The sequence below is a fragment of the Manis javanica genome, chromosome 7, assembly GCF_040802235.1.
Source record: "Manis javanica isolate MJ-LG chromosome 7, MJ_LKY, whole genome shotgun sequence".
Taxonomy (NCBI): domain Eukaryota; kingdom Metazoa; phylum Chordata; class Mammalia; order Pholidota; family Manidae; genus Manis; species Manis javanica.
The window spans coordinates 83,804,373-83,827,760 of NC_133162.1; the positions used below are offsets into that span (position 1 = coordinate 83,804,373).

At 37.7% G+C, this 23,388-nt stretch overlaps 1 protein-coding gene across 5 annotated transcripts in view; it reads right to left on the reverse strand.

Annotated features, from left to right (window-relative positions):
• RYR2 (ryanodine receptor 2) overlaps positions 1–23,388 on the reverse strand; it is an 894,209-nt gene that overhangs the window by 162,623 nt on the left and 708,198 nt on the right. For all 5 annotated transcript variants that reach the window (XM_073241246.1, XM_073241245.1, XM_073241243.1 and 2 more), the window contains exons 50-56: positions 18,940–19,160; positions 17,557–17,647; positions 15,462–15,602; positions 13,863–14,026; positions 11,862–11,940; positions 10,205–10,294; positions 9,277–9,414 (exon numbers count right to left, since the gene is read on the reverse strand). In XM_073241246.1, the coding sequence (XP_073097347.1) occupies positions 9,277–9,414; positions 10,205–10,294; positions 11,862–11,940; positions 13,863–14,026; positions 15,462–15,602; positions 17,557–17,647; positions 18,940–19,160 (924 nt within the window). The remainder of the gene's footprint in view (positions 1–9,276; positions 9,415–10,204; positions 10,295–11,861; positions 11,941–13,862; positions 14,027–15,461; positions 15,603–17,556; positions 17,648–18,939; positions 19,161–23,388) is intronic.

Genomic DNA, 23,388 nt, shown 5'->3' on the forward strand with positions numbered 1-23,388 from the left:
TGTCAGCAGGGCTGTGTCCATTTTTAGATGATTTATGGAGGAATGTTTCCACTTCTCTTAGCTTCTAAAAGTCACCCACATTTCCTCACTCATGGCCTGTGTCCTCCCTCTTCCAAGAAGCAACACAGCAGCTCTCTGACCTTTCTTCTGTAGTCACATCTACCTTGATTGATGCCAGAGAAGTTCCTTCAATTTTTTTTTTTTTTTGAGAGGGCATCTCTCATATTTATTGATCAAATGGTTGTTAACAACAATAAAATTCTGTATAGGGGGGTCAATGCTCAATGCACAATCATTAATCCACCTCAAGCCGAATTCTCGTCAGTCTCCAACCTTCTGAAGCATAACGAACAAGTTCTTACATGGTGAACGAATTCTTACATAGTGAATAAGTTCTTACATGGTAAACAGTGCAAGGGCAGTCATCACAGAAACTTTCGGTTTTGATCACGCATTATGAACTATAAAAAATCAGGTCAAATATGAATATTCGTTTGATTTTTATACTTGATTTATATGTGGATCCCACATTTCTCCCTGTATTATTATTATTATTTTTATTTTTAATAAAATGCTGAAGTGGTAGGGATATGCGAGATAAAGTTAGGAAACATAGTTTAGTGTTGTAAGAGAGCAATTGTATATGATCAGGTGCGTGCCTGTAGACTATGTGCTAATCTGAGCTAGACAAAGGAAATAAAACATCCACGGATGGAGAAGATTTCTCTCAACACAGGCGGGGGGTGAGGTTCTAAGCTTCACCACTGTTGTTCCCCGATTTCTCACCTGATGGCCCCCCTGCGACTGTGCCTGTCTTAGGTTATTCCTCCCTTGAGGAATCTTACCCATCTCTGGCTAACCAGTCATCTTCTGGGGCCATGCAGGGAAATGTAAAGTTGGTAAGTGAGAGAGAAGCCATATTGTTTGAAAAGGTTAGCTTTTTTACTTCTTTGCAGATTTATGCCCTGTGGCTTCTATGCCCAGCACTTGTCTCGAGATATCTTTACCACCTGGAGGAATTATGATACTCGGTAACTTCGATATGAGGCACGAATTCTATTTAAGGGTTGTAATTAGGAAGGAAGAAGAAAAGCTGTAGAGGTAGCATATGGAAGAAAACATGGGGTGATTGATTATTTCTTTGACATATCTTCTTGTAGAGTACCTTAAGCATGTATAGGTTTTAAACTACTAACTAACTTGCGCACACATATTAACATAATAGGAATACGGTGACATAAACAAAGCAAATCTATAATTACCATCCATCTCCAGTGAAGCCAAGAAAACCATTTAGGCACCCTAGGCATTTGTGAAAATTTATCTATGATATGATGGATATTGTCCAACTGTACTTGAACAGTCTGAGAGAAATCAGACAAATTAAAGCAACCCATTTCTGGGATCTGTTCACATCCCATATGTTCTTTTAACTGTAGATAGTCTATAGTCGTAAGATTTTGGTGTGCTACAACTTGCACCCCTCCCAACTCCTGGTTGAGTTCCAACAGTACAGATCCGGTCAAATTCGTTGTCTCACTGTATGCACAGGCCAGCCTAGACATCTCCCTCCTCATTCCTATGGCAAGTCCAGAAAATGGTGGGGTGGACACAGCCACAACCGCAGCATCGCCTGGATTCCTGTGGAGGCTTTTTGATGATCATCCCCCAGCACGAGTCCTCCAGAGAGTGCTGATGCCGGAAGCTCCTCCTCATATCGTATCTTAGTTCATTTTCTGGGTAGTGAAGCTAGGCCTTAATCTTCTGCATAGAAACAAACAGACACTTTGCCCACATTTTAATGTGCCCTCTATACCACTGTGTAGAACTCATTGGAGGTCAGCACACAGGAACTGCTTTTTTTTTTTTTTTTATTAAGAGAAAGGCATATTATCAGAAAAAGAGTATCTCCATAGCTGATCATCTGACACACTTTAAGTGATCAACATTAAGGATATTTAAAGCATGTGTTAATCTTTGATTTACCAATAATTTTATCCTATCAAGGAGTAATCCCCCTTTTCTTTCTTTCTTTCTTTTTTTTAAATCTTTAATCTACACTTACATGAAGAATACTATGTTTACTATGCTCTTCCCTATATCACGTCCCCCATAAAAACCACATTACGGTTGCTGTCTATCAGCATAGCAAAATGATGTAGAATCACTACTTGACCTCTCTGTGTTGTAGAGCCCTCACTCCCCTTTCTCCCTCCCCCCCATGCATGCTAATCTTAATACCCCCCTTCTTCTTCACCCCCTTATCCCTCCCTCCCCACCCATCCTCCCCAGTTCCTTTCCCTTTGGTAACTAATAGTCCATTTTGGGGTTCTGTAATTCCACTGCTGTTTTGTTCCTTCAGTTTTTCCTTTGTTCTTATACTCCTCAGATCAGTGAAATCATTTGGTATTTCTCTTTCTCCACTTGGCTTATTTCACTGAGCATAATACTCTCCAGCTCCATCCATGTTGCAGCAAATAGTAGGATTTTTCCGCTTCTTATGGCTGAGTAGTATTCCACTGTATATATGTACCACAACTTATTTATCCATTCATCTACTGATGGACATTTAGGTTGCTTCCAATTCTTGGCGATTGTAAATAGTGCTGTGATAAACATAGGGGTGCATCTGTCTTTCTCAAACTTGATTGCTGCGTTCTTAGGGTAAATTCCTAGGAGTGGAATTCCTGGGTCAAATGGTAGGTCTGTTTTGAGCATTTTGATGCACCTCCATACTGCTTTCCACAGTGGTTGAACTAATTTACATTCCCACCAGCAGTGTAGGAGGGTTCCCCTTTCTCCACAGCCTCGCCAACATTTGTTGTTGTTTGTCTTTTGGATGGCAGCTATCCTTACTGGTGTGAGGTGATACCTCATTGTAGTTTTAAGTTGCATTTCTCTGATAATTAGCAATGTGGAGCATCTTTTCATGTGTCTGCTGGCCATCTGTATTTCTTTTTTAGAGAACTGTCTGTTCTGCTCCTCTGCCCATTTTTTAATTGGGTTATTTGTTTTTTGTTTGTTGAGGCATGTGAGCTCTTTATATATTTTGTATGTCAAGCCTTTATCAGATCTGTCATTTATGAAAATATTCTCCCATACTGTAGGTTCCTTTTTGTTCCATTGATGGTGTCCTTCGCTGTACAGAAGCTTTTCAGCTTAATGTAGTCCCACTTGCTCATTTTTGCTGTTGTTTTCCTTGCCCGGGGAGATATGTTCAAGAAGAGGTCACTCATGTTTATGTCTAAGAGGTTTTTGTCTATGTTTTTTTCCAAGAGTTTGAAGGTTTCATGACTTACATTCAGGTCTTTGATCCATTTTGAGTTTACCTTTGTATATGGGGTGAGATAATGGTCCAGTTTCATTCTCCTACATGTAGCTGTCCAGTTTTGCCAGCACCATCTGTTGAAGAGACTGTCGTTTCCCCATTGTATGTCCATGGCTCCTTTATCAAATATTAATTGACCATATATGTTTGGGTTAATGTCTGGAGTCTCTAATCTGTTCCACTGGTCTGTGGCTCTGTTCTTGTGCCAGTACCAAATTGTCTTGATTACTATGGCTTTGTAGTAGAGCTTGAAGTTGGGGAGTGAGATCCTCCCTACTTTATTCTTCTTTTTCAGGATTGCTTTGGCTATTCGGGGTCTTTGGTGTTTCCATATGAATTTTTGAATTATTTGTTCCAATTCATTGAAGAATGTTGCTGGTAATTTGAGAGGGATTGCATCAAATCTGTATATTGCTTTAGGAAGGATGGCCATTTTGACGATATTAATTCTTCCTAGCCATGAGCATGGGATGAGTTTCCATTTGTTAGTGTCCCCTTTAATTTCTCTTAAAAGTGACTTGTAGTTTTCAGAGTATAAGTCTTTCACTTCTTTGGTTAGGTTTATTCCTAGGAATTTTATTCTTTTGGATGCAATGGTGAATGGAATTGTTTTCCTGATTTCTCTTTCTATTGGTTCACTGTTAGTGTATAGGAAAGCTACAGATTTCTGTGTGTTAATTTTGTATCCTGCAACTTTGCTATATTCCGATATCAGTTCTAGTAGTTTTGGAGTGGAGTCTTTGGGTTTTTTATGTACAGTATCATATCATCTGCAAATAGTGACAGTTTAAATTCTTCTTTACCAATCTGGATTCCTTCTATTTCTTTGTTTTGTCTGATTGCCGTGGCTAGGACCTCCAGTACTATGTTAAATAACAGTGGGGAGAGTGGGCATCCCTGTCTGGTTCCTGATATCAGAGGAAATGCTTTCAGCTTCTTGCTGTTCAGTATAATGCTGGCTGTGGGTTTATCATATATGGCCTTTATTATGTTGAGGTATTTGTCCTCTATTCCCATTTTGCTGAGAGTTTTTATCATGAATGGATGTTGAATTTTGTCAAATGCTTTTTCAGCATCTATGGAGATGATCATGTGGTTTTTGTCTTTCTTTTTGTTAATTTGGTGGATGAAGTTGATGGATTTTCAAATGTCGTACCATCCTTGCATCCCTGGGATGAATCCCACTTGGTCATGGTGTATGATCCTTTTGATATACTGTTGAATTATGTTTGCTAATATTTTATTGAATACTTTGCATCTACATTCATCAGGAATATTGGTCTGTAATTTTTTTTTGGTGGGGTCTTTGCCTCGTTTTGGTATTAGGGTGATGTTGGCTTCATAGAATGAGTTTGGGAGTATTCCCTCCTCTTCTATTTTTTAAAAAACTTTAAGGAGAATGGGTATTATGTGTTCTCTGTGTGTCTGATAAAATTCTGAGGTAAATCCCTCCAGCCCGGGGGTTTTTTCCTGGGTAATTTATTGATTACTGTTTCAATTTCTTTGCTCGTAATTGGTTTGTTTAACTTTTTGTGTTTCTTCCTTGGTCAGTCTTGGGAGGTTGTATTTTTCTAGGAAGTTGTCCATTTCTTCTAGGTTTTCCAGCTTGTTGGCATATAGGTTTTCATAGTAGTCTTTAATAATTCTTTGTATTTCTGTGGAGTCTGTCGTGATTTTTCCATCCTCATTTCTGATTATGTTGATTTGTGTTGATTCTCTTTTTCTCTTAATAAGTTTGGCTAGAGGCTTATCTATTTTGTTTATTTTCTCAAGAAACCAGCTCTTGGTTTCATTGATTTTTGCTATTGTTTTATTCTTCTCAATTTTGTTTATTTCTTCTCTGATCTTTATTATGTCGCTCCTTCTGCTGACTTTAGGCCTCATTTGTTCTTCTTCTTCCAGTTTCGATAGTTGTGATGTTAGACTATTCAGTTGGGATTGTTCTTCCTTCTGTAGGTGTGCCTGGATTGCTATATACTTTCCTCTTAAGACTGCTTTCGCTGTGTCCCACAGAAGTTGGGGCTTTGTGTTGTTGTTGTCATTTGTTTCTATATATTCTCTATTTTGATTTGTTCATTGATCCATTGATTATTTAGAAGCATGTTGTTAAACCTCCATGTGTTTGTGAGCCTTTTTGTTTTCCTTGTAGAATTTATTTCTACTTTTATACATTTGTGGTCTGAAAAATTGGTTGGTAGAATTTCAATATTTTGGATTTTGCTGAGGCTCTTTTTGTGAGCTAGTATGTGGTCTATTCTGGAGAATGTTCCATGTGCACTTGAGAAGAATGTATATCCTGTTGCTTTTGGATGTAGAGTTCTATAGATGTCTATTAGGTCCATCTGTTCTAGTGTGTTGTTCAGTGCCTGTGTGTCTTTACTTATTTTCTGCCCGGTGGATCTATCCTTTGGGGTGAGTGGTGTGTTGAAGTCTCCTACAATGAATGCATTGCATTCTATTTCCTCCTTTAATTCTGTTAGTATTTGCTTCACATATGCTGATGCTCCTGTGTCTGTTAGGTCCATCTGTTCTAGTGTGTTGTTTAATACCTGTGTGTCCTGACTTATTTTGTCCCCATTGGATCTAACCTTTGGGGTGAGTGTTGTGTTGAAGTCTCCTAAAATGAATGCATTGCAGTCTATTTCCCCCTTTAGTTCTGTTAGTATTTGTTTCACAAATGCTGGTGGTCCTGTGTTGGGTGCATATATATTTAGAATGGTTATATCCTCTTGTTGGACTGAGCCCTTTATCATTATGTAGTGTCCTTCTTTATCTCTTGTTACTTTCTTTGTTTTTGAAGTGTATTTTGTCTGATGTTAGTACTGCAACCCCTGCTTTCTTCTCACTGTTGTTTGCCTGAAATATGTTTTTCCATCCTTTGACTTTTAGTCTGTGCTTGTCTTTGGGTTTGAGGTGAGTTTCTTGTAAGCAGCATATAGATGGGTCTTGCTTTTTTATCCATTTTATTACTCTGTGTCGTTTGATTGGTGCATTAAGTCCATTTACATTTAGGGTGACTATTGAGAGATATGTACTTATTGCCATTGCAGGCTTTAGATTCGTGGTTACCAAAGGTTCAAGGTTAGCTTCTTTAGTATCTTATTGCCTAACTTAGCTCGCTTATTGAGCTGTTGTATACACTGTCTGGAGATTCTTTTCTTCTCTCCCTTCTTATTCTTCCTCCTCCATTCTTCATATTTTGTGTGTTTTGTTCTGTGCTCTTTTAGGGGTGCTCCCATCTAGAGCAGTCCCTGTAGGATGCCCTGTAGAGGTGGTTTGTGGGAAGAAAATTCCCTCAGCTTTTGCTTGTGTGGAAATAGTTTAATCCCACCATCATATTTAAATGATAGTCGTGCTGGATACAGTATCCTTGGTTCAAGGCCCTTCTGCTTCATTACATTAAATATATCATGCCATTCTCTTCTGGCCTGTAGGGTTTCTGTCAAGAAGTCTGATGTTAGCCTGATGGGTTTTCCTTTATAGGTGACCTTTTTCTCTCTAGCTGCCTTTAAAACTCTTTCCTTGTCCTTGATCCTTGCCATTTTAATTATTATGTGTCTTGGTGTTGTCTTCCTTGGATCCTTTCTGTTGGGAGTTCTGTGTAATTCCATGGTCTGTTTGATTATTTCCTCCCCCAGTTTGGGGAAGTTTTCAGCAATTATTTCTTCAAAGAGACTTTCTATCCCTTTTCCTCTTTCTTCTTCTTCTGGTATCCCTATAATACGAATATTATTCCTTTTGGTTTGGTCACATATTTCTCTTAGTATTGTTTCATTCCTGGAGATCCTTTTATCTCTCTCTCTATGTCAGCTTCTATACGTTCCTGTTCTCTGGTTTCTATTCCTTCAATGGCCTTTTACATCTTATCCATTCTGCTTATAAATCCTTCCAGGGATTGTTTCACTTCTGTGAACTCCTTCCTGACATCTGTGATCTCCCTCCGGACTTCATCCCATTGCTCTTGCATTTTTCTCTGCATCTCATCCCATTGCTCTTGCATTTTTCTCTGCATCTCTGTCAGCATGTTCATGATTTTTATTTTGAATTCTTTTTCAGGAGGACTGGTTAGGTCTGTCTCCTTCTCAGGTGTTGTCTCTGTGATCTTTGTCTGCCTGTAGTTTTGCCTTTTCATGGTGATAGAGATAGTTTGCAGAGCTGGTATGAGTGACCACTGGAAGAGCTTTCCTTCCTGTTGGTTTGTGGTATTCACCATTAATGAAAGTTCTCTGGCATATTTAAATAATAGAAGTAATAATAAGAGTTAACATTTACTTAGGCAACCAGATTAAGAAATGTGCTCAGTGGTACATTTCTGAGAAGTGGTGGTCCCAGGAATGAAGACTCAGAGGTCTACCTCTAGAGCCTTCCATCTTAATCCTTCTTAGTCACTGTGCCTCTTGAATACTGAAATCACATGGGAGATTTGACAATGAATATTCTACATCATATATGTCACTCTACAAATCAGTAAGACTTAAGAGATGGTTATGATAGAGTACTTTGAGAGCTTAATGTGCAGAGAATTATACTGAGAGCTTAGCAGGGAATAAAGAAGAGAGGAAATAAATACAACATACACAATTTTAAATTATAGAATACAATTTTGTTATTAAAGTCAGTGGGAGAATCTACCTTACTTTTCCTGGCAAAGTTTACCCACCCCCAACAGGTAGCCATTTTCTTATTTCCTATCCAACTTATAGGGGAAGAAAGAGATCATTCCATGCTCTGTACTGTGTACTTTGTGCACAACCTGGTCAATCCTTACTGTACCATGTTGTAGTAGGCTTAAATCAATCATCTCTAACACCAAATTATGAGACTTTGGAATCGGAACTGATCTTATTACCTTTGCATTCTTACCACTTAGTATAAAGTTTGTGTCAATATAGTTGCTGAAACAGATTAAAACAAATTGTAATCTAGTTAGAAATGTGTGCATATATGATTAAAAGGTAAAACATACTTCTACAGCTGCCACCCACATGATACTTAGGGGAATTTAATGTAAAATGTGCCCAAATCAGAACTCAATCTATTTAAAAGCATATTTCAAATATAAAGCATGTGAAGCACATGCTTTGAGCATGCTTATTTTCTTTTTTCAAAAATTTTATCTGTATAAATGGCAATAAAAAACACAATATTTTGTGTAAAATGACTCCAGTGGACTGAGCATTCTGTAAAGGGAAAATAATAGGGTTGGCTGCCAGGAGAAATGAAAGGGCCAGAGGTACAGTTGGCATTTGGTCCCCATCTTGAGCCCTAGGTTTTCCAGGTGGAGACTGTGCCTTCCTCTGTCACTTTGAACCCTGAAGCCCCACAGCTAGTGCAGAGTGGAGGCTGACCAAACATCCTTGACATGGCCCACTAGTGGGGTACAATTTTGCTATTAAGGTAAGTGGGAGTATCTACTTTAGTTTTCCTGGCAAAGCTTAAAGTCACCTCCATTAGGTAGTCATCTTCTTATTTGCTCTGCCTGTGTGATAGTCCAGAGTCCAGTTGCAAGTGGACATATATTTATGCTCACTGGAATGGAACATTCATGCAGTTTCTAGATGTGGAGAACTATTGTCTGACCACCCCACTGCTCCCTGAGAACCAAACTTTAGTTCTTACTGGACCAGAGAAGAAAGCACTTTAGACAACCTAATTGTAGTTAATGAACACATTGTGCAGGCTTCATTAGTACAACTTCAAGACCTTACCATTGGGTTTTCCTTCACATACTAGCCAGGAAAACTGCAACCTGACATATCAACACTAGTACTTGAACCGACTTACCCTCACTTAAAATCAAAGAAAAAGGAACTTGGTTTTTCCATTCTAAACTTTATGTTAGTCTTTAGAATTTTAAAACTATTTGTTTTAGAAAACCAACAATTAAATATCAGATTTAAATTCTTTTAAAATAACACAAACAGTGGATTCATTACCACGATTCTTACCTGGCTTGTCTGAGAAATGCGGCGGGTCCGGTTGTAAAGGGCCATGCTGTCTCCCTCCCGCGTTCTTGCAATCCTCCAACCCCAGGCCAGCATGGTTTTTAAAGATTCTTTGATTGGCCAGCGATAAATTTCTTTCTCCTAGAGACAAAAAGGAGAGAAGGAAAAAAGGAAGGGGTGTTATGAACCTAAATGAAAATAAAAATATTAAATGCTTTATTCTGAAATAGATGGGCTTCACTTAAAAAAAACTGGCATTGTTTATTTAAAAATAAGAGAGCAAAGTAAAAATTCTGAAAAACAAAGTGTCAGCTGAGATCTAGTTTGACTAACTCTGCCAAAAGGGATCCTAGCTTGTTACAGTATGGAGATTAATTTTTCTTTTGTTTCCCAGCTCCTGATACTTTAGAAAGAAACTGGAAAGGAGAAATAAAATTAGGAAAAAGTGCCAGATGATTTGATATATGTATGAAGGCTTTTCTACCATCTGAATAATTAAAGAAATAACTCCTCTCTCATAAGCAGCATGCTAGAAAATCCCTTTCACTTCATTTGTCAAAATACTGATTTTCCCCCAAAGAAGTAATATATGTGAAAACTTACAAATATTATGCATATTAAAATATGATTTCATTATGCCTCATCAAAAAATTCTTAAGCATGATAAGACTATTCTCTAAAGACCTTAAAGATAAAAGAGAAAAATAAAAAAAAAGGAACAGAAAAATATTAAGCACAGAAGATAATAACCAATTAAATGTTGACAGAAAAGGGATTAGAGAGAAAAAAAGATAAAACATAAAATACAAAAAAATGGTACCTTTGAATAAAGGTAAAAATAGTATCTATAAAATATGACATTTTAATAAGAAATTACATAACAGAAATTTTTTAAAAATTTAAAATATATAAACTAAAAAAGAACCCTCACCTTTTCAGATAATAGTTTATATGGCTTCATTAATGGTTGAACTTTAGATGAGTCTGAATATATTTCTCCATAAATCCATCCATTTGCCAACTAGAAAAAAAAAATCAGAATTGTTTTATTTTAGAGAAGGTGTGCATGTGTTTAAGTGTATTTTAAGTAAAATAAATCTAAGGTGGACCAAGACAACGATTAAGGTTTGAAATTTATCCAGCATAAGTCAATATAAAGATTTCCACCCTAAACAATGTTATTTTGAGTAATCATCTGGAACAAATATTCTCATCCAGCAGTTAAATGTACCCAGGCTTCCCTAAACAGACCCAAATCTGTGATTGTGTCAATAAGAACTTCCCCTGGGAGGAGGCTACAGGGCACACAGCTCCTGTGATATTTTTTCTGGCACATCTTGGGACCCTCACCCCCCCCCACCGCTTGTAATGCGTATTTGAAATGCTCTTTTTAAACAGGAAAACTGGAGTATGTTACTTTATTTGGCAGCTTCTCTGAATAATGCTACCTGTTTTGCCCACTCCTATACCCAGTTATATCTCAACATATTTGTTCCCCATTATTTTGCCCAGATAATTTGGTACATACCACCATTTCCCTATATCACATGTCTGCCTACAGAATCTGTGTGACTAGACTGGAATAGCTCAGGACTGCCTTTTTGCAAATTTCCTCTCTGACAGCACTTCTACCAATGCAGTACCCAGTAGTCTTTTTATAAAATAGACACTTAACTCTTACTGACTGAATTACTGAACAAAGAGCCACCATTTATCAATTCAAAAATGGGGCTTCTTACAGGGAGTAAGGGGATGATTGGCCAGGTTGCAAAATAAAACTTAATACAAAGATATCAGGATGATACTGAGTTGCTATACACCAAACACACTGTAGAACCTTTGCTTTTGAATTTTTACTTCCTCAAATCAGTACAGGCTTATTTTAGATTCCTGCATCATTTCAACTCAGCTTCTCTGACAAAAAAAGTTGATCATTAAACTCTCTCAGGTTTAACAAGGCTACATTTAAATGTGACTATTCAGGCATAATGTTTCTTCTAGAAAATTTCATGATATGTAGGGACTGCTTAGGTATCTCATTAGTGGTCTCTTTTTTTTTGTGGGGGAGACAAAAGAAATAAGACAGGTCATCTTGCCATGTAATTTATTTTTGGTGAACTGCAGATCTACTTGGTAGTAAGAAATGGAAGGATAGAAAGTGTAAACCATCACAAAATTCTGACTAATAATTTTCAAGATTTTATAATATAAAATTAAACTTTAAACAAATATTTTCCTATAAGATTTCTGAACTAGAGCTGCCTTTTCTTCCTGAAGCACCAGGTGATTATTACTTTTTATGCCCAAAACAATATGTATTTAGAAATATATTTATGATTTAAGTAACAGATTTTTTAAAATACTGCTTTTTATGAATACAACCATTCCTATTTACATGCATATTATACATGTGTTCATGGCAGCAATACCTCAATATTATACTAGCAAAGAGTAATGAAATGATTCTTCCTAATCTAGATAAAGCTCTCAATTGAAAGCAGAAAATTGTTGTGGTCAGAAATATCTGTGCAGTGACCAGTCATTAGGTACATTGAGTACTGAATAGAATCAGATACTCTGACTTTTACCTTGTCCATTGACCATTTGTCATGGGAATGTTCTGCATATTTGTTAATGAAGTATTCCAACTTCTCAGGAATTGTAATACTACAAGAAAAATTGAAAAAAAACCTTGAATTTAATAGGATTTATAGTAAATCATATTAATAATCGACTCACAGCTTGTTATTGCTTAAATGCCATTAGATGCTTAACTGCTAAAAATCTGTTTTAACAAGGTACTACTTTTCCACACTGTAGGAACAAGATAAGAAAAGTCAAGCAGATAATGTTCTATCTGTTCATCTTATATAGATTCATACTTGATGCCTTAATATAAGTTATATATAATAAGATTATAGATAGTATAAGTAAAAATAATTAAAATATATCCAAAGATGAGAACAATACATTGTACCAAAAAAGAATTTTAAAAACCTGAATCAAGATGTGGCAAGACTCAGGAAGCTTAAAGATATTTCGATTCCTTTAATGTTTAAGTGTATTTTTAGTCTTTTGAGCAGATGTTTAGTATATGCAATTAATGACCAAGTCTGATGACAAAAGTAAGGCTTGAGAATATCAAATATATCCATGAATGGAAAATTAAATACATATACATAATTCCATTTATTAATGGATACAATTTATTAACACAATTAACTTTGAGAATAGAATTCTCAATAAAACCTAGTATAATGAGTTGGTTTACTGTTCATTCTCAGCAGTTATCATATGACATATACATACTTAAGAAACTATATAAAAATCACAAAGATGTAGAAATTATTGAAATCACTATGTAAACCTAATCTGTTAAGAAGTCCCGGAAGGGGCAAGCCTAGGTAAATGAATATGCATGCCCAACACTTATTATTAGATTTATTTAATTAAACACAAAAACCATAACATGTTCTGATGTTATTTTAAAAGCCTGTATTATATTGTATGTTAGCAAACCACAAACTTACCCATATAGGAATGTGGACATGTGATATTTTGGTTTACTTACTTTGGAAGAAATACAAAGGATCAATCACATAAGCCAAATACTGGGGGGTAGAGTCTTTTCTCACAGGACTGTCATTAAATACTAAACATGCAAATTTAAGGCATTATCAAACTAAATGGCATACCACTTGGGTTGAAATTCTGATCTGATTATGGAAGCTAAACCAGCATTGGAGAGGAGGCTCCCAGAAGTCTGAAAGTTGAACTACTGCGCAAAGTCTGAGGCCCTGGATAGTAGCTATCATGACTACCTTGCTAACGCTGAGGTTGCTGAATCACCATGGATTCGGTAAGAAACTATGGCAAGCAGAGGCAGCTTTCCTTGCAAATGGGAAAACATGGTTCTACTCAACAATAGAATGCTGAGACTCCAAAAACCTCAAGTACTCAATGTCTTAATTGTAGAACAATTTACACAACTAGTGTAAATATATAAGAAGTTTCTATAGTGTTAAGTAGTGTTGTATCTGTGTTTAAGATTGCCGCACTGCATTCTAAATGCATGCTCAATTTTCCACAGATATTCTCATTTGATATTCCCTTCAATCTCACACTGTGCTTTACGATGCTGAACATCCGCTGCTAACCCTAGGCCTTGCTGAGACGTAGTAAAGTGATTGGTCTCAGCTCAGGGATACTGCCTGCTGGGATCATCCCAAAGCAAAAACACTTAAGAGATGTTGGCTGTAATTGTTCATAAACATTTAGTGTAAATTTTCAACTAGAAATATAATGGATACACTTTCCTGATTCTCATTATCATAGGTATTTCCACGTGGATCATACAGAGAATCCTGATTATGTTAGAGGATTCTAGAAGGTGTACCTCATCCACTTCTGATAGTTGTATAACTATTATTAGTACTATGATGATTTCATCAAGTAAAGGGACCCCTATTAAAAGGATACCAATTCAAAGGGGGCATGGATTAGAGAAAGTTCACTTTAGTACCTTATTCAATTTCAGACTTCACACATCATTTACAATAAAAATCTGCTGCAATAGAAAGAGTCCATACTTTGAGGTATCAACAGGTTGTGGGTTAAAGTTTCCTTCAGAATCCATTGATGACTGTTTTTCCATCGTACTGACATAATTTGACTCCATGTAGTCTGGAGGCAAAGCTCCCGCAACGGCACTCAGGCAAGGTAGTGCCAGTCTGAAAAGCTCTTGTTCATATTTCTGGGAAGAAATTAAGGCCAAAAAAAGAACTTTATTACTATTTAGCAAAATAGTAATGTCAGCGTGATCTTATGGTCTGACAGGACATGGTCTGAGAATATCTGAAATACCCTGGGCTAACTTAGCTTCCTAGCTCGTTTCTTCCTCTAGAAAATGGAACATACAGACTAAAATCCCATCAAACACATAAGGGAAGTTGAAGCTAGATTTACTGCACTGCAGTATAAGAAAAATACAATCTTCGCACCTCTAAAAGTTTATTCTCCAACACTTGAGATGAAGTAAGCTTGAATACAGCATAAACATAATTTCAGTCAAGGAGGACCATATTCCTTATAGTTAATTATAGATTATTGTTCTACCACACCATAATGACTATACTTGAAAAACACAAAAAGGAACATTGCAGATAGTAAGAAACTTTAACTGACCTGTATTGCACTACAAAGGTATGAAAAATAAAATTCTGAACTGGGAAATATATTCTATAGGAAATATGCATAATCAAAATTTCTGGGAAGATGTATTTGCATGTTAATTACATAATTGGCTAAATTTATTATTTAATAGGTTTTTTGAAAAATCAAAAGTAATAATGATTTCAGAGTTATCTCACCTTAAATGTTCAATTTTAAATTGATGTCATAAATTCTTCTAAGAATACCTTCTATGTATGATTTTAAAAGGACTCTCAGTTTACCAAAGGCAATTCAGTAAGAAAAAGCATAAAGATGGGTGGAGCTACCAACTTTAATCACAAATAAACTTTTTCCTATTATGTAGCAAACTTCTGGTTACACTACTACACTCACCCCATGTCTGTTTGGGAATTCAAAAAGATTTTGATTGACAATTTAAGCAGAAGCATACAAAGCATGATGTTCTGATTTTCTGTGAAATACCACCTTCCAGTCTTCTGAAAGCCTATGAATTATTCATTATAAATATGGCAACTATAAGGGAATTATATATATATTTATAAAGTGACAAAGAATGTAGGTACTTAAATCTCCATAGCAGCAAAGCAGGAAAAGTCAGTAAGGCCACTGAAATATTAAAGTTTTATGAGATTTTTCATATTTATATTTTCATTTTATATATTCATTTACATATTTCTTCAGGCATTGTAAGACTGGGAAGGTGATGAGGGAGGGTTTAAATCCAAATAAGACTAAATGCACCAGAAGCTTAACCCATGTGCATAATTTCCTGTAATGCTCAGGCATTTTATATTCAGAAAGCATTATGATCACAAAAACATTCTATCAGAGTGATAATAAAGCCAATACAAACTGCCTTCTCAACACTGTTGTAGGTTGGCAGAAAGCAAAATTATCTAAGTCTTGAGGAGTAAAGATAGTATTCTACTATCTTATCAAGAACCTATTGGCTTTTTAATTATTTTATCAAACAAACCCACAAAATATTAAATTACCTTTTGAGACAGGGCATCAAAAATGCCCCAGAACAATTTTCTTGATAAATGAAGTTCTTCTTCGGAGGCAGCTCCAAAGTTTCCCCACCCTCCAGGCAGGCAGTAATATTTCCAGCATCTTTCATAATGATTAGTCAGCAGCTACGTGGAAAAAACAATTACGAAAGCAACAAGCTCAAGACACCTTTTCTCTTTCCTTCCATATGGGATTCAAAGGCCATGTAATAAGGTCAACCGAAATGAAACTGCTCAATCCCCTATGAAGTCTTCTGGAGATTACTATTGCCTTGTATACCAACCATGCCTCTTTAAATTTTAACACTGATGACAATATGAGGAACAAACACCAACTTTATGAAGAACTCTATCTTGAACAGCATTCTTCATGAGGTTATTTGGTAAACTATGTATCCCTGAGTTCTACCTTACTTGCTAGTATTTACTCACAATTTTATGAATCATTATCCCCTGGAATCCATGAACATAAGGAATGAATTGATGCCAGGGTGACCCAGAGGCACACTATCTATAGGTTACAGTACCTAAAAATGTGCACTCTCAGGGAGCCAACCTGAATGCTGTTGCATCCTCTTTGTCAATCTTTAATCACCACATTTATGTTTTGCTTCAGAACTTAAATGTCGCTAGGTCAACTTCCACCAACTGCCCTACTTCAATCGTTTCTTTATATTACTTTGGTGGTTATGGATGCAATTTATTATCTTACTGATAATAAATTGCTCTTAAGTTTTCATCTACATATAATTTTTGTTCAGCAGTAAACTGGAAGTTCAAAGACGAGGAAAGAATCTTGCAATTATTGTGTAGCTCTTTGGAAAATTTATTCTTGATCTACAAACTAATAAATATTCATAACTACTGGCCACATTAATAAAATGATCTTTATGAATGAACTATAAATTTCTGGACTCTCTTTTTTATATCCAGAGAGGGAAATAAACTGATAGGGTTTAATGTTATTAAAGCCAAGTACATTTCTTCCTATAGAAATAGTTTCAAAACATACACATACATATATAATTTAGAAATCTGAAATGATGAAATACTGAAATTTAATTTGTTTGGATTAATTTGGAAATATTTATAATGTAAAAGAGTTCCTAATCACATAATGTGATACCATATCTTTTTCCAGGTGTCTTTCAACTCATTTGTACCAAGAAAGTTTTGTATGAGAAGGGCTATTCTAGATGATAAACTCTGTAACAATGGGATTTTCAGTAGGGATATAATTTACTAATTCATGAATTTATCTAAATTTATTATACCAAAACCAATTCTCATAGAGAATGATTTTTATTGCTAAATATTCAGGGATACTTAGAGTAACAAGAGCTCAAAAAATAGACCTACTTATACTTCAAACCTCTTTTTTACAACACTATTACTGGGTGTCCTTGAGGAAAAATGATGCTTACTAGATGGCAGGTCAGAGTCATCACCTGTAAAAAATCCATTATAGGACTATGACCTCCATGCACAGACCATGCTATTAGATGTATAAGGATACATCTAATATTCTAATCCTAAATCTGGATTGGGATATTAGCTGACAGGAAAATACTCCCAAATCAGTAAAACAGTATGAGACTTGATTATTCATGAAGAGAATAAATAAAGCTAGACCATGAAAATATCAGCGACTTTTCTATACTTTGTGACAAACTGTACATGCATATAAAGGAAAGTTATTTTTGAACACCATGAAATGATATTTGGAAACTGTCTTTTGATTAGCAACTTAAGAAAATGTCCTAAAAACATGCTCATTATCCTCGGAGGTTGCTAATATTTGAGGTTAGGACTTTTTTAATGTTTTCCAGCCTAAGAATATCTTGGGTTTATCTGTTCCCATTGATTTCCATTTCCATTGACCTACAGGAAATGCCTTCTGTGATCTTTTATTGTTTATGTTATGTTGACATACACATTTCTACACTTCATATGCCCATTTCAATAACTGGAATATTTTTTTCAGCATCAAAGATCAAACATGATGTTTCTAAGAAATACACACGTTGTAAAACGGACAAAAAAGTGAGAGATCTAGTAATCAAGTATTCCCTATACTTACCTTAAGAGGCATCTTTGCATGTTCATTTAATAATGGGATATCAAATACGAATCTTCTGAGTAAGTGCTGCATCATAGAAGGTCTCAACTGGCTGGTGGAACAAAGGGAAACATGTCTAAACTAAGTAAATAATCCATGAGACTAAATTATATATGCCAAGAACGTGAATTAAGATTCAGATGGTGTTAATTAGTTGTTCCCAAACCAAAGACTAACCCATAGTTACATCATTTTATAAAAGTTCCATTTCCAACGTGTCTCTCTCCCTTAGACCCAAGCACTACTCCTTATTTGCTATAGGAAACATTCCTCTTCTTTCCTTCCCGAATCCTTACAACTGCAGATCCCACTCTTCCCTGAGACCTTTCCTCTGGTAACTTTAGTAAATGTATCTATCCTCACTGTACTGGGTGGAAAGAGTCTTCAGTCACCGGATTCAAGCCAAAAGAAGAGGGAGTGTAGGCCCAGGAGGGAGATAAATAGGCTGAGACAGAAGTTTTGCCAGAGAAGGAAGGGAAAAAAATGAACACAGTGAAGATCTCCTGTGTCAAGGAATCCAGAGCATTCCCTTCATTCAATATTTAGAAAAACTCTGAGATAGGTATCAAATTCCATGTTACAGAATTTTGGGGTCAAGGAAGTCACAGAACTAATCTCCTCGATTTTCACCCTCTCATCCCATCTGGCTTCTAAACCCGAGCTCTCCGCTAGGAGTGAGATCCCTTCCATCACCAGTGTCCCGCCAGGCCCCCAGCTCCACCTCCATAAGCTGCTGCTCTATTTATTAGAAAGAAACCATCGCCCTACCAAGGGGCTTGAGAAATTTTCGCTTTCGCTGTCGGAACCCTGACAGGAGGAGACATGTTCTTGGTTTTCACAGTGAGACACTTGCACACTTCAGTCTATGGAAGTGGCTTTCCAGGCTGGAGGAAATAGCTTTCATCATTGTCACACCTAAGTAATGCTTCAGTACTATACTTTTTTTTACCATTTTTTTATATTCAGGAAGTCTCTTTTGTCTTTTCTCTTGTGGAAGAGGAGTTAAAACCATCACAGTCAAAAAGATAGAAATCTACTAATGTTAAGTTAAAGTGGTCAGGGACTCCTCACACAATCGTCCCGCCCACCAACATCCAGTATAGCATAACTGGTCCAACACCATATCCAATGGCTAGATACCCGGAGAGGCCTGGAGGAACTCTCCTGAACTTGGAGCAAGGGCATTCTGATAAGACTTATACCTCAGTACATGGGACACTCTAAAATGAAACAATATTTTGGTACAGAAATTGTTTCCAAAATTCATAACAAGTTGTCAAAGGCCACACAGTAAATTCTCTTACTCAAAGAAAGAACTTGGTATAGAGTTAGTTGTCCACTTACCCACAAATAGAGAGTAAACAAACTTCTATGGAATCCCGCTGAGCTTTGGTAAGTGAGCAGCCTTTAGAAAGTCTATATACAGTGTGAAGTAATGAGTCGATGAGGGAAGCATGGTGCTCTGTGCCAGCAAAAAGAGGAGCACATCTTGTTAACAAAGGCAACACAGCTGTGCAAAGGTACCGATTGAGGGCCAAGGCCATGTCTGTGGCACTCAAAGCAGCCTGAAAAGGAAACATGAGAATTGAAAGTCACTTGTTTGGCAGTAGACAATTTTCAAAGGGATCAACACGTTTGACATGTAATTTCACTATCTAGAAAATAATGAAAATATAAAAAATGGAAATGTATTCATCAGTTACATTTTTAAATGGTATTCATATGATTTTTGTGGCTAAAAACAGTTTCAATGGCTCATAAATACATAAAATGAAAGGATAGGGGGTGGAGCCAGGAGGGCAGCATGAGTAGAGCAGTGGAAATCTCCTCCCAAAAACATATAGAGCTATGAAAATATACCAAAGAAAAATCTTCCTAAAATAGAGACCACAGGACACAGGACAACATCCAGACCACATCCACACCTGCAAGAACCCAGCGCCTTGCGAAAGGGGTAAGATACAAGTCCCGGCCCGGCAGGACCCGAGCGCCCCTCCCCCCAGCTCCCGGCGGGTGGAAAGAAACCGGTGCGGTTTTTTTTTGGCGAGTGCTTTTTGAAAGCCTTAAAGGGACGGGCCCCCGTTGATAGGGAGGCAGGGTGGCGGGACCGGTGAGCAGGTGCCTGGGACCGGCGCCTGAGGACAAAGAATATCCTGCGTTTCTCCCTGTGGGACTGGCGGGTGGGTGCCTGAGACCGGCGCCTGAGGACGGAGGAAATCGCGCGTTTTTCCCCTTTTTTTTTCTCTTTTTGGTGAGTGCTTTTTGGAACCCTTAAAGGGACAGGGACCCTGGTGCTGGGGAGGCAGGGTGGCGGGACTGGTGAGCGGGTGCCTGGGAACGGCACCTGAGGACAAAGAATATCCCACGTTTTTCCCTGCGGGACCGGGTGGGGGGGGGGCGGGTGCCTGAGACCGGCACTTGAGGACGGAGGAAATCGCGCGTTTTTCCCCTTTTTTTCTCACTTTTTGGCGAGTGCTTTTGGAAGCCTTAAAGGGACAGGGACCCCGGTGCTAGGGAGGCAGGGCTGCGGGACTGGTGAGCGGGTGCCTGGGACCAGTGCCTGAGGACAAAGAATATCGAGCGTTCCTTCCCTGCGGGACTGGTGGGTGGGTGCTTTTTGGAAGCCTTGAAAGGACAGGGACCCTGGAGCTAGGGAGACAGGGCAGCAGGACCAGTGAGCGGGTGCCTGGGACTGGCACCTGAGGACAAAAAAAAAAAAAAAAAAATCGCGTGTTTTTTCCTTTTTTTTTTTCCTTTCTGTTCCCTCTCTCATTGTTGCTGTTGTTGTTTTGGTTTGGAGAGTGCTTTTTGGAAGTCTTAAAGGGGCAGGACAGGTCACTTAGACCAGAGGCCTAGAATCTGGGGATCTCTGGGCACTCCAACCCCCTGGGCAGCAGGGAGCACAGAGGCCCCTTACAGAGATAAATAGCCTCCAGGCCGCTTCCCCTCCAACGGGGCTCCACCGTTTTGGAGGAACAGCCCCAGCCAGGCCAAGCCCACAGCAACAGCGGAGATAAACCCCAAAGCAACTGGGCAGGAAGCAGAAGACGTGTTTGCGAAAAGCTGCCCAGCACAAGCCACTAGAGGTCGCTATTCTCCCAGGAAAAGGCCACAAACCAACAAGAAGGGAAGCTCTTCCAGCGGTCACTTGTACCAGCTCTGCAAACTATCTCTATCACCATGAAAAGGCAAAACTACAGGCAGACAAAGATCACAGAGACAACACCTGAGAGGGAGACAGATCTAACTAGTCCTCCTGAAAAAGAATTCAAAATAAAAATCATGAACATGCTGACAGAGATGCAGAGAAAAATGCAAGAGCAATGGGATGAGATGCAGAGAAAAATGCAAGAGCAGTGGGATGAGATGCAGAGAAAAATGCAAGAGCAGTGGGATGAAGTCCGGAAGGAGATCACAGATGTCAGGAAGGAGATCACAGAAGTGAAACAATCCCTGGAAGGATTTATAAGCAGAATGGATAAGATGCAGGAGGCCATTGAAGGAATAGAAGCCAGAGAATAGGAACGTATAGAAGCTGACATAGAGAGAGATAAAAGGATCTCCAGGAATGAAACAACACTAAGAGAAATATGTGACCAATACAAAAGGAATAATATTTGTATTATAGTGATACTAGAAGAGAAAGAAAGAGGAAAAGGGATAGAAAGTCTCTTTGAAGAAATAATTGCTGAAAACTTCCCCAAACTGGGGGAGGAAATAATCGAACAGTCCATGGAATTACACAGAACTCCCAACAGAAAGGATCCAAGGAGGACAACACCAAGAGACATAGTAATTAAAATGGCAAGGATCAAGGACAAGGAAAGAGTTTTAAAGGCAGCTAGAGAAAAAAGGTCACCTATAAAGGAAAACCCATCAGGCTAACATCAGACTTCTCGACAGAAACCCTACAGGCCAGAAGAGAATGGCATGATATACTTAATGCAATGAAACAGAAGGGCCTTGAAACAAGGATACTGTATCCAGCACGACTATCATTTAAATATGATGGCGGGATTAAACAATTCCCAGACAAGCAAAAGCTGAGGGAATTTGCTTCCCACAAACCACCTCTACAGGGCATCCTACAGGGACTGCTCTAGATGCGAGCACCCCTAAAAGAGCACAGAACAAAACACACAACATGTGAAGAATGGAGGAGGAGGAATAAGAAGGGAGAGAAGAAAAGAATCTCCAGACAGTGTATATAACAGCTCAATAAGCGAGCTAAGTTGGGCAGTAAGATACTAAAGAAGCTAACCTTGAACCTTTGGTAACCACGAATCTAAAGCCTGCAATGGCAATAAGTACATATCTCTCAATAGTCACCCTAAATGTAAATGGACTTAATGCTCCAATCAAAAGACATAGAGTAATAGAATGGATAAAAAAGCAAGACCCATCTATATGCTGCTTATAAGAAACTCACCTTAAACCAAAAGATAAGAATAGACTAAAAGTCAAGGGATGGAAAAACATATTTCAGGCAAACAACAGTGAGAAGAAAGCAGGGGTTGCAGTACTAATATCAGACAAAATAGACTTCAAAACAAAGAAAGTAACAAGAGATAAAGAAGGATACTACATAATGATAAAGGGCTCAGTCCAACAAGAGGATATAACCATTCTAAATATATATGCACCCAATACAGGAGCATCAGCATATGTGAAACAAATACTAACAGAATTAAAGGAGGAAATAGACTGCAATGCATTCATTGTAGGAGACTTCAACACACCACTCACCCCAAAGGATAGATCCACCGGGCAGAAAATAAGTAAAGACACACAGGCAGTGAACAACACACTAGAACAGATGGACCTAATAGACATCTATAGAACTCTACATCCAAAAGCAACAGGATATACATTCTTCTCAAGTGCACATGGAACATTCTCCAGAATAGACCACATACTAGCTCACAAAAAGAGCCTCAGTAAATTCCGAAATATTGAAATCCTACCAACCAATTTTTCAGACCACAAAGGTATGAAAGTAGAAATAAATTCTACAAAGAAAACAAAAAGGCTCACAAACACATGGAGGCTTAACAACATGCTACTAAATAATCAATGGATCAATGAACAAATCAAAACAGAGATCAAGGAATATATAGAAAAAAATGACAACAACAACACTAAGCCCCAACTTCTGTGGGATGCAACGAAAGCAGTCTTAAAAGGAAAGTATATAGCAATCCAGGCACACTTGAGGAAGGAAGAACAATCCCAAAGGAATAGTATAACATCACAATTATTAAAACTGGAAAAAGAAGAACAAATGAGGCCTAAAGTCAGCAGAAGGAGCGACATAATAAAGATCAGAGAAGAAATAAACAAAATTGAGAAGAATAAAACAATAGCAAAAATCAACGAAACCAAGAGCTGGTTCTTTGAGAAAATAAACAAAATAGATAAGCCTCTAGCCAAACTTATTAAGAGAAAAAGAGAGTCAACACAAATCAACATAATCAGAAATGAGAGTGGAAAAATCACGACAGACTCCACAGAAGTACAAAGAATTATTAAAGACTACTATGAAAACCTATATGCCAACAAGCTGCAAACCCTAGAAGAAATGGACAACTTCCTAGAAAAATACAACCTCCCAAGACTGACCAAGGAAGAAACACAAAAGCTAAACAAACCAATTACAAGCAAAGAAATTGAAACAGTAATCAAAAAACTACCAAAGAACAAAACCCCGGGGCCGGACGGATTTACCTCGGAATTTTATCAGACATACAGAGAAGACATAATACCCATTCTCCTTAAAGTGTTCCACAAAATAGA